Source organism: Petaurus breviceps, unplaced genomic scaffold (assembly GCF_028583685.1).
Source record: "Petaurus breviceps papuanus isolate PSGF00001 unplaced genomic scaffold, PetGlider_PUasm1.0 90977, whole genome shotgun sequence".
NCBI classification, from domain to species: Eukaryota; Metazoa; Chordata; class Mammalia; order Diprotodontia; family Petauridae; genus Petaurus; species Petaurus breviceps.
Genome location: NW_027187391.1, coordinates 10,675,545 through 10,688,174, shown reverse-complemented (window position 1 = coordinate 10,688,174; position 12,630 = coordinate 10,675,545). Strand labels below are relative to the sequence as shown.

Genomic DNA, 12,630 nt, shown 5'->3' with positions numbered 1-12,630 from the left:
TCATTATCTTGGGTTTCAGCTCTCTACTAAACAATCATTCTATCCCTCCCTGTACAAAGACCAATCTTCTTGGCAGAGAAAATAAGACACAATGAGTTGGCTAGATCTGAATACTATCTTCATCATTATCCTATCCAGTTCTATTCCTCCTTTGAATTTCCTTTCATCCTCAACATATCTAAAAAAAAGACAGAATCGTAGTTCAAAGTTGGAAGAAAACCTGAGGCCATCTATTCTAACCCCCTCATTCTTATATATGAGGAAAACCTTTGCAATCAAGTTTGCCATGCTACTGAAATTACTCTCTCAAGGGGTCAGAGAAGGGACTTGTCCTACTTACTTATATGAGTTAAGTAGCAGGACTGAAACCTATATTCCCTAACTCTATATACAGCATTTTTTCCCCAGGTTATTCAGCCTTCCAGATGATGGGAATCACTGTCTCAGATTTCCCTGGCTAACCCATTCACACCACTGCTACTTGCCCATCAGTCAGTCCCTTTTCCTAAGCTGAGAGAAGACCAAAGTCTCCAAGTCTTTCTTGTTGTCTTTAGCATTAAACATCCACCTCAAACTCATTCAGAATAATGGAACACTCCACATTATTCTTACAGAACCATATTGCTCTTTTTCATTCCATCTTCTATGATTGTCTTTTTTAATGATCTTGATGAATTAGTTCCCTATGCATTCTCATCAATGTTTTTAGATAGCTCTCCTTTTCTTCCTCATTGGAGTTATTTATACTTGTGTCTTCAGAATGTTTACTTCATACTTCTTGGACTGACTTACTCTTTAGAAGCTTGTTTAACCCTCTTTGTTACTCCCACACTTTGCATTTGTGTTGCTCGCTCTTTGCTTGGAAAAAGTCACCTAAGAATAGTGACTAGTCATCTCTACTAAAATTCTCTCATGCTAAATCTATTACTCTCTATATCATCTAGGTTCACATATATTTGGATAATTTTCTCTCTTGCCTTCCATTTTCAGCTTAACCATCTGTGTTAAATTTGCAAGAATCCAAGAAAATGTGTTTTCGTCAATACTTGTTATACTTCTTCATTCCAGTAGCATGGTGAAATGTGAAAGAGTACAAAAAAGTGACAGGGCATGAATACCAGTGTAACTTTGGGCAGGCCAGTTAACCTTTCTGGGCCTCAGATTTATCTGTAAAATTATGTGTGTTGGGGACAAAGAAGAAGGTGGGGAGGTCCAGGAAATTAGATGATTTCTAAAGTTCCTTCCAACCCTACACTTATAACCCTAAGAGCCTGGCCAAGAGCCCACCTTATCTATATTTAAATTGTGTTCTGGAAATCCAAATCCCATTTTACACACTATGTTATTAGCCAGCTATATACTTTCCAAAACCTGGCTCTCTATTCTAATGCCCCATTTTCAATGAGCCACAGTGATTGAATTGTAAGCAGTGCACAGTATTCATCATCTGATAATTCTCTGAAGGCTCTTCCAAATGGTCAAGTTTCTTCCCTTGCAGAAAAATATACCTCTCTATTACTTATGGCATATCAACAAATATCCACCTTGGTACCCTTCAGTAAGGAGCTAATAATAACCAATACTCACCTCTTTTTCTGCTGACAATTGCCACATGACCTCTCTCCTGATGGGAACTGTGGATCCACATCATCATTCTTTGAATAAAAAGAAGCTTCTTCCTGAGAGGATCCAGTTCTCCCCTTTAAGGAAAGTACTACATATCAATTACTGAGCTGCAAATATGTAGTGGTCCTTTCTCTCTCATTTGCCATATTTTTCTGCCATCTGATCTACAATCACAAGTTAGTATTTATTCTCTACCTCTGAAGAGTTTTCAGAATTTTCTCATTTCTTTCTAAAGGACATTATTTTCCCTAAACCCTTAAGTACTGACATGTTCTTCCAAGGTATTTTACCTTTTCCTTTATATAACAGATCAATTTGCACTTTGACTATGGATAGCTATTCTTTTATACTGGCAGAAATATAGTGTACTTTCTGCATATCACTAAATAATTCCCTTTCACACACCCCTCCTTCATATGTGCCTCATATGATATCCTCAATTTTTTGGGATTCTTGCTAATACCTTTCCCTAATGCTTTTATTTATAAATTAACAAGCATTTATAAAATCCTAATATGTTCTGCTCCCTAGGATAACCCTGAGATGTAAAATTATTGCCTGTGGGCTTCCAACCCACTTTAGAGAAAATTCAGTCTGCCACCTTTATTAACTGGGCAATTAGTCACCTATCAAGCAAACTGAAGTTAGTTCATACAAATCCAATTACCAGAAAAGTTTTTTCTAATTAATCTAGTTACAATTACCAGAAAAGTTTTTTCTAATTAATCTAGTTATTTACCACTTTTCCCCTCTTAGTCTTTTTCAGAAGATACTTTAAGATTTCTTCTCACTTCTGTAGCCAGAACTTCGAAATTTCACTCAATAACCAAAAGCAACTACTGTTTCCTCTCTACAATTCTCCCAACCACATTAAAGCTGCAATTTCATAGCTACCATGACCTCAAGTCCCTAAATCGGGTGGGGGACCTGTTACCTGTGGCCTAGAATTCTAGGTTCTTGGGTGCAGCCTTTTGACTGAGACCAAGTTTTACACAACAAATTCTTTTATTAAGGGGATTTGTTCTGTGAAGTTCAGATTCAGTCAAAGGGTCACACTTGAGGATCCAGAGGTCCTGTGGCCTTGAGGCCACAGGTTCCCCACCTCTGCAAACCCATGCCTATTTTCCCAATCTATCTCACTCACTCTGCCTTCACTGGTCTCTAGTCTACAATCTTTCTCTTAAATATTTTGCTAAATAGTACCTACCATAGAATCCCCTGACTCACTAACTTCCATCAATCTAGACTTAGAAATCATCACTATGTAATCCCCATCCCTACTTTAGTATTACTAAGTCAAAAGAAAATGTCTAAAGCTCACTCTAATCCTCCATATAAACAAACTGCTACGTTCCCTAACATGAACTCCATTACTATTTGACAATCCTCACTAATCCTTAATTTCCTATCTTCTTTCCCATAATGACCATTCCAAACCTTCTCTTGTCTCATGATCACAGAACTAGAGGTAGAAGGGGCTTCAAGGGTCATCTAGTCCGGCTCCTTAATTTTACAAACGAGGAAACTAAGGCCCAGAGAGGTTAAATGACTTGCCCCACACAGCCACAACCCTCACTCCTAAAACAAATGCTGCTATCTTCTATTCAACCAAGAACAAATTGAGCTACCTCATCCTATTACTCTATTCCTCAAGTCTCTCACAAATTACCCATTCTCCTTCCATATGATCACAAAACAAGCATATCTGTTTCTCATTAAGGTCAATCTCTCCACCGATATTCCTGATCACATTTCCTCACAACTCCTCCAGGCCTTTGTAAGGTAATATCCTGAATATTTTCAATCATCCTAATCTCTCCTTCATCAAAGGCTTCATACTATACATCTACATACTCAGGTCTTCCAAATGTTAAAAAGGCTTTCCCTTTTTTTTGCCATCTTATCTACTCATCTATCATTTCTCTCCTCAAATTCAGTACTAAATATCTGGGAAAAAATTATCTTTCACTAGTGTCTCTACTTCCTCACTACTCACTAACCCTTTGATATCTGGCTTTTGCCTCCACTGTACAGAAACTGCTCTCTCAAATGTCATCAACAACTTCTTAATTATAAAAATCAATACCTGTTTCAGTTCTCATCTTCCTTGATCCCTCTGGAACTTCTAACAGATGACAGTATGTTCCTACTGAATGATTACTATGACTTCTGAAACACCATGCCCTCCTAGTTCTTACATTTATTCCATATTTCCTTGCTGCATCCTTATCCTTTTCCTGAGTACTTAATGTAAAAAGTATTCCCCCACCCTTCACACTCTTCTCTCTTACTTGGCAATCATATCTACTCTGACTGTTTCAACTATGTTTCTGTGCAAGTAATGCCTAAATCTACTATCTAGCCCTGGGTTCTTTTCTGACCCACATTTAAAGTCATCAGAAAGAATTGAGAAGATAGCAAAAATGACTGACAAAGACAATGGATGGGCTGGAGAGCATACAAAATCATGATTGGTCAAAAGAAATAGAAAAATTCAGCCTGAAAAAGACTTAGGAGAGACAGTATAGCTGTTTTCAAATATGTGAAAGTTGTTCTGTTAAAAGATTTGATGTATTCTGGTTGGTTCCAAAGAGAATTAGGAATATTGTATTGAGTTTTGGAAAGGCAGATTTAGGTTTTAAGGAAAAACTTCATAACAATTAGAGCTTTCCAAAGTGAATAGGCTGTCTTGGGAAGTACTGAATTTTCCAGCACTAGAGTTCTTTAAGAGCAAGTTGCTTAATTATTAGAGATGTTATAAAGAATAGGTTGGATAACAATGTATGACGGTATGGGAGGATCATGTGAAGGGAAGAATTGGTTAAGAATATGCTCTTTGAGAATGGGACTTAAGATTTCTGGATCATGGTTTAAATACAGGAATTACAGTTTCCTTGATAGGAATATGAAAAGGACTGGTAAGAATGCCTTTAGCTGGAATCTTACAAGGAAAGCAGAAGGAAAACAAATGCCTATGTATACTCATCAAACTATATACCAAGTAGAATAGCTATGATGCAAGAAAAAAACCCAGAAGTTCATAAGGTACATTATCAAAGAAAAAGTCAGTAATTAAATCTATGACCAGGACTTTAGGATTACAGATCCAAAAAGGGTTGGGAAAGACCTCAGAAATCAACTAGTATGCACCACCAACCCTCTCCTCACCCCTCACCCCATCTGACGTGCCACAAAGTATAGGTAAAAAGTAAAATGAATTAAATATTCTAATACAAGAAGGAACATTTGTCCTCACAGGTATCACCAACACTCCGACTAAAACCCATGACTATAATACAACCTAAGATAAGCAGGATAACCTTATTCAAGATAAGCAGTTTTTTCTTTTACCTATTCTAGGTAAAAGAAGTTGAAGGGGAGGGTGAAATAAGCCTTTTAGGGATGCTATATGCCAAAATGGATAGGCATCCTGTCTTTGAGTCAGAGATTTGTATTTAAGTCCTGCCTACCACACACTAGTCATATGATTCTAGCCAAGTCATTTAACCTCTCATTGCCTCAACTAATTCTCTGAGACTGTAAATTCCAAAAAAGGGAGTTTCCATTTCAGGAGTTCCCTACACTAAAGTAATCATGATCAGGCCTGGGGAAAATTTTTTTAAAAGATGGGTAAATCCAGTCTAGCCGTAATGTTTTCTTCAAATGACAAAGGCCTTATGGAACAAAAATTGACTTAAAATCAGCACAAAATTATATAAGCATCATTCTCTGGAACTAATGACTACATAGGTATTAATTACTGTCACGGGTTTTAACTCTCAAATCATACTATTAACAGTAATGGTATCTTTTAACAAATTGTTTAATACCAACAAATTTTCAAATCTATTTTTTCATGTTTCTGTGTAAGAACAGAGGACAAGGCAAGGCAAAATTCTACTTATGGCTATGCTCCCAAACAATAGTATCAGCAAAACACTTCAAAAACCATAGCAGCAAGATGGCATTGAGGAAGAAATGAGGACACACAATGAGTAATATCAGTGAACACAGTACAAGAACTTAATTGCTAAGTTTGTAAGGCATTTCCCAGAAAATTTGTGTACAACTGTAAATTTGAAATGCTCTGTTAAGGAATTTTTATAAGATGTATTTTGAAGATCCACAATTTTGTTAATGGAGGCACTCCCTTCCTTCCACTGACTGAGGCAGATGGTAACCCCTCCATGCCTTAGTAGATAATTTTTGTAAGTTGTTGTGACTGAAAAAATTCACTGCCTGGTGATGATCCTCTTCACACTTACTTAGGCTGATTTTCAGAAGAAATAATGTTCATCACTGGGCTGGTACAAAGACTTTCCAACTTGGTAGGACCTGTCAGTTCTTGAACTCACTCCAGTAGCATAGCTTCCAAAAAGCCAGGAGTCACTTATATGCCACAGTAAGGCATCAGAGTAGAGAGATTTAGTAGAAATCCATAAAAGATGAAATCTACATATACTTTTAACATGTTAATGCAAAAATTACCATAGAATATACATTATAATATACAAAAATAAACAATACTTAAGCAATTAGGCTTGAGTTTCCTCTGGAACTTCTCTAAGCAATAACTAAATTTCTTAAGAGGTAATTACTAAAAGAATGACTAGCACAAAATTCTGAGTATATGAACCCTATTTGGAGAAGATAAAATTTTGTATTTTCAAATCAGAGAAAATAAATTTGTTAAACAGCATTGGGGTATAACTCTGACTTTACTTCTAACTAGTTTATGACCAAAGGAAAGATACTTAACCTTTCCAGATCTTAGGTTGTTTATTTGCAAAATGAAGAGACTGAATCAAATGACTTCATGGTCTGTACCATTTCTAAAATCTATTATTGTAAGTATATAAAGTTTCTTTTGAAATTTTGATGTAGGATATAATTCATTTGTGCTGGTTTAAGGGAATTCCCCTCTACCCCTCTGAATGTATTTTTTAATATAATTTCAAGACTGACAGAGTTAAATTAAAGTATAATGAATTATAAAAGGAAGCAGAATTTACAAATTTTCTTCAATCCTTGATATTTGTATTATCCTAAATTTTATAGTCAGATGGTACTCCTGGGATTAAAATAAAATAGGATAAGGTTTTTTTAGTTGTTTGAAATTGTTAACATAACTCTGAATCAAATTAGACGGAAAAAATGAGGACTAAAATGTACTCTGTAATAAAATGCTATCACTAACCACTGCAGTATTTAAATATCAGCAGCAAAAAAAAAACCCTGAAAAAGAAATTTCACAAATTCAGTTACAACTAACACAATGACAAACTTTAAATTATGAACCCATATAATACTGAGTTCTCAAAATCTAAGATTAATACACTCTGATAATTCTCAGAGTTCATAACCAAAATTTAAACATTTGGGCATCTCAACATTTGTAAAGTTAGGCTTTGTATTATGACTGTAATACTGCAATGGATCTATGATCTCATAAATAGGGAAATTCCCACCAACTATGCCTACCCTAATACCATCGATACCACCAAAGAGTGTCATCCTCAGGTTTTCATTAAGGTCACCCTCAATTTCTAATTCAATCTCCCATAACTTACCAGTCATAAAATAACCACCAGAAGAATACTGGCTTTATCAATCCATAAGCACATATTTAAGCACTTAGGCCTTATTCTAAGTGCTTAGAATACAAAAACATAACCGTCTCTTTCCTCAAAAAGCTTGCATTACATTATAGGGAAAACAATCTATACTCAAAATAACACAAAATACATGCAAAGTAACTGTGCTAAGAAAAAAGGATTAGTAGGAAAGGAAATCCACATGTGGGAACTGTTCTCCAATGTGAGTTTTGAAAAGAAGCTAAGGTAGCTGAGGAAGAAATCCATTCTGGGCATAAAGAACAGTCTGTGTGATAAAGGCAGATGTGAAATGGACTGTCACATACAAGGAAGAAGAACTGCTTGGTTAGAACACAGATTGTATGAAGGAGTATATTAGGTAATGTCAGAAAAATAGGATAGTTTCAGACTACAAAGGGCTTGAAATGCTAAAGGAATCTGTATTATATCAAAGGGTCAAGAGGAAGCCAATAATGCTTTTTCAATAGGAGAGTGACCCAGATCTAAGGAGAATCATTTTGGCAATTGTGCTGGCTGAATTAGAAAGGAAAGAAGCTGATGGTAAGGAAACCAATGAGCTTATTATTGCAATAGTCCAGAATAGAAATAATGAGGCCCTGAACTAGGGTCATATTTCTGAGTGAAGAGGGAGTTACATGAGCTGTTATGAATGTAGAAACAAACTTTACAACTGATTGAATATGGGGAGGTAAAGCCAAAGATTATAACACAACTGTTTAACAACTCTGACTGAGGGGCAGCTAGGTGGCACAATGGACACAACACAGGCCCTAAAGTCAGGAGAACCTCAGTTCAAATTGAGGCTCAGACACTTGACATTTAATAGATGTGTGACCCAGGGTAAGTCACAACCCCAATTGTTTTGCAAATATTTTTTTTAAAAATAAAAACTGTAAGAACCTTCATATATAAAAGAAACAACAACAACTCTGATCTGATCATTACTATCAGATGATGTCTAAAACAGAGACATAAGCAAAGGTCTTCACAACAATTACAGAGAAGAGTCAGCATGAGGCATTTTGTTCTATCACCGAGTCTGATAGGGCTGCTTCCTGAAAGTGCTTCTCAAACTGTAAACTATCAGGAAACCTGCACTTAAAAACTATATTGCAAAAAAATTTCTCTCTTTTGAATGGGAGGTGGTATCCTTAGGTAACTTTCATGACACTGAACACACATCTGATGAAGACTGGAAATTTTAAGATTTATAATACCATTAAAACTTTTACATTACTTTATAATGGTTTTTCTAGTCTTCTGTATATTGGTGTTAATATATATGCCACATATGTGTATAAACATAACATATGTAAAGCAAAGGATGTGAAAAAAAGGAGGATACCTGAAGCCATGGGAATAACCAAGAGAATATTACAGCTACTGACCCATATACCTAATTCCTCATCTCTACAGAAAAAAAATTTTTTTGCTTTTTTTTGGAGGGCAATTAGGGTTGACTTGCTCAAAGCCACATGGCTAGTAAGTATGTCAAGCATCTGAGGTCAGATTTGAACTCAGGTACTCACTCCATGGCCGGTGCTCTATTCACTGCGTCACCTAGCCACTCCTCCCTACAGAAAAACTTTTGAAGAACAATTTATTAATTAAGGCTATCTTTAATTAAGGGTTAAGGGTATCTTTGATGACCATGAGAAAATTTTGTAAATTATATGTATATTTGTTCTTTTCACAAACAATTTCTTTATATCTTTTTTTATCACTTGCATTTCCTAACATATCCCCTCCTGCTTTCCAATCCAAGAGTCAATGATAACAAAAAACATTTGTTTTAAAGTTCTGCAAAATTAATCGATGGACTGAAAAGTTAAATGCAGTACTCAGATCCCACTGCCTCCCACCTCTGCAGAGAAAAGTAACTTCTAATTTTCTTCTTTAGGGGTCAGGGTTGGTCATAATTTTCCCTAGTACTCACTTATGATTTTTTTGTTGTTTTTTCCACTCATTATTATAATCATGTAAACTGTTCCATACTGATTCTGTTCCACTTACTTCACTTCGTATCAGTTCACATAAGTCTTACAATGCTTTTCAGTAATCACTGCTCATCACTTTTACAGAACTTTAATTCCATTAAAATCATGTACTATAATTTAGCCTTTCCCTAATCAGTGGAGGATTACTTTGCTTCTACCTCTTTGCTACTATAAAAAGTATTGCTATAAATATTTTGGTGCATGTGATCTTTCTTTTTAATTATTGACCTACTCTAATATATGTCTAGCAATGGGAATCAGACAGTTTGAAAGAACCTCAGTGACCACTTAGTCCATCCCACACCTGAAAAGAATCCTTGCTTTAACAGATCTAGTATTTATCCAGTCTCTGCTTCAAAACCTCAAGTAAGGAAGGACCACAACCTGTTGAGGCAATAAATTCCACTTTTGGATAAATTTGTTGGAAACTATTTCCTAAAATCAAGTCTCAACTGAGTTCTCTCTTCTCCAGGGTAAATATATTCAGTTATATCAACCAATTGTCTTGACACAGACTCAAGGTCTTTTACCAATATTGACTCCTCTAGACATTTTACAGATTATCAGCATCCTTTTCAACCTGTGATATGCAGAACGGAACACAATACTCATAATGTGTAGACTAGAGCAGAATACAGGATTATCAACACTTTATTTCTGGAAACTTTGCCTCTTTTAATAAAGCATAAGATTGTATTAGCTTTTTTGGCTGCCACATCACACTGCTGACTTGTAATAAGCTTATAATCTACTAAAAACTTCCAGTTGTGTTGCAAAGAAACTGCTATCTAATCTCCCCCAACATGTACTTGAGGATTTTTTAAACCCAAGTATAAGACTTCACTAATTCTGTTAAATTTCACCTTATTAGATTTACTCTGTCTAGTTCTTTCTACACCATGACTTTCATTTCATTGTGTTAGCTAACCCTCCCAACTTGGAGTATTTTGCAATTTGATGAGCATGCTATATATGCTTTTACACAAGTCACTGATAAAAAAAATTTTTTTTTGCTTTTTTTTGGAGGGGGAAGGTAGGGCAATTGGGGTTAAGTGACTTGCCCAAGGTCACATGACTAGTTTTTCTGTGTTGTGTCCGAGGCCGTATTTGAACTCGGGTCCTCCTGACTCCAGGGCCGGTGCTCTATTTTCTGCACCACCTAGCTGCCCCCTAAAAATGTTTTTAAAAAAGCATTGGGCCAACCACAGATACTTTTTTGATGTTTAATACCTGTTAGTAAGTCAACTAACATTTATACTTATTGAATACTCATTATATGTGAGATACAGTGCAAAGCACTGATACAAAGAAACATAAAAATAAAATCCCTGCGTTCAAAGAGCTCTATTTTAATGGAGAACAGACAACCTATGTACAGGATATGAGATCTAATACAGAGGAGAAAGAAGATAATTTCAAACAGAAGGCACTAGGCTGAATGGAAAGGGAAATTGGGGAGAAGTGTACAAACCAGAAAGGCTTCTTGCATAAGGTGGAATTTGAACCTTAAATGAGGTCAGGAAAAGTCAGGAGGCAGAGATGAGGAAGAACACTCCAGGCATGAGGGACAGCAGGTAAAAATATAAACAGTCAGGAGATGGAATGTCCTACATAATAAAAAGAACAATGTCACTGGATTATAGTATATATGTGAAGGAATAAAGAGTAAGAAGATGGAACATAGGAAGGGAAGAGTTTAAAGGAGCTAGCTGAAGACCTTTAAAGTCAAATAATTTTGTGTTTGCTCCATAAGATAACAAGGTGTGAATGAAGTTGAGTAGGGAGCTGACATGGTCAGAAGCACACTTCAGGAATATCAGAGCTAAGTATGGAGAAGAAACATGCTGGAGACAATAGCAAGATGGGATCAAGAAATTTGCTTTGGCAAGAAGAGCTACCTCTTCATGTGAGACACAGGGTGGAGATAATGGGAGGAAATGATCAAATGTGGGATGAAGAGAGGACAATATTGTTAGGAAGTGTTTCTCTATGTAGTCTTGGCAAGTCACTAGACCTCAGGGTCCTCATAGAGAAAGTGAAAGAGTTGACCAAATGACCTCTGAGGTCCTTTCTAGTTCTAGATCTATGACCTTATTATCTCCGAGGCACTCTTCTAGACACTTTCTGCCATGGTGACAGTGAACCCTGAAAAACTATTGTTGGAGCTTGGCCATTCAAGCAGTTCCATATTTTTCTAATTGCATCACCATCTAATCTATATCGCTCCATCTTCCCCATAAGAATATGAAACACTTTCCAAGTGCTTTCCTAGAAATCTAGGTAACTTATTTATAGAATTTCCCTCATCTACTACCAGTCTAGTCCCTGTGTGTGAAAAAGTTAGGTATTACCTGTTCTTGATGAAGCAATGCTCTTAGGAATTACCACTTCCCTTTCTAGGGAACTGTTAGAAGTTTTTCCTTATATGATGCCTAAATTTGCTTCTCTGTAACTTGTACCCCACAGTTTTATCCCATGGGGACATAAGGAATAATTTTAATAACTCTTCTACATAATAATTCCACAAATAACTGAAGAGAGCTATGATATCTACCTTCAACAAGCTAAACATCCCAGGTTCCTTCAACAAATTCTCACATAGAACTACCATTATGAAAAGTCTTTTTTAATTGTCCAAGAATCTCTGATCTCTATTTGAGTAATACTTCCTACAGAGAGAGATGTGGGTTAAAAAAAAAAATTATCTCCTGATGACTAAGACTCTAGTGAGCACCCTCTACAAACTTAGTATGGCTAAAGTTTTAGACAACAGACATACACCCTGTTGTAAAATCTTGTATTCAATTGGAAAGCCAGAAGCACCTCCATACCATAATGAGATGTCAATGTAGTATTATAATAGAAGCTAAAGAAATTATGAGGCAGCTGGTGGCACAGTGGACAGATCAATGGGTTTTGAGTCAGTAAGATCTGAGTTCAAACCTGGCCTCAGACACATACTAGTTTTGTGAACCTTGGACGAGACATTTAACCCATCTGTTTCAGTTTACTCATCTATAAAATGGAGGTAATGATAGCACCTGCTTTGCTGTGTTGTTATGAGGATCAAATGAGATAATATCTATAAAATAGGCTTAGAAAAGTGCCTGACAGATGATAGGTGCTATGAAAATGCTTATTCCCTTCCCCCTCTTCCCTTTACAAGATTTACTCTAAGTAGATGGGACTAGGGTCCTTCTGACTCTAAATTTAAGATCATAAATACTTGAAGATATAAGGAGACAGCACGCATAAGCCCCACACCACTATTCATTGCAGATTTTTTTAAATTTTCTAATATATCCCCAATCTCAATCTGCCACCATGAAAGTAGAATGAACACCATTCCAAGTAGTAAGGGAAACCAATCAAAATCCCAAATTTGGGGAGAA

The 12,630-nt window shown here is 36.1% G+C and overlaps 1 protein-coding gene across 3 annotated transcripts in view; it reads right to left on the bottom strand.

Annotated features, from left to right (window-relative positions):
* The window catches only part of HBS1L (HBS1 like translational GTPase), a 120,055-nt gene that overhangs the window by 73,251 nt on the left and 34,174 nt on the right, over nucleotides 1-12,630 (bottom strand). Inside the window, exon 2 of one of the 3 annotated variants that reach the window (XM_069077323.1) lies at nucleotides 1,588-1,700. The exons of the other annotated variants lie outside the window; for them this stretch is intronic. Coding sequence (XP_068933424.1) covers nucleotides 1,588-1,654 — 67 coding nt within the window. The 5' untranslated portion in view covers nucleotides 1,655-1,700. The remainder of the gene's footprint in view (nucleotides 1-1,587; nucleotides 1,701-12,630) is intronic. 3 annotated transcript variants of the gene reach the window in all.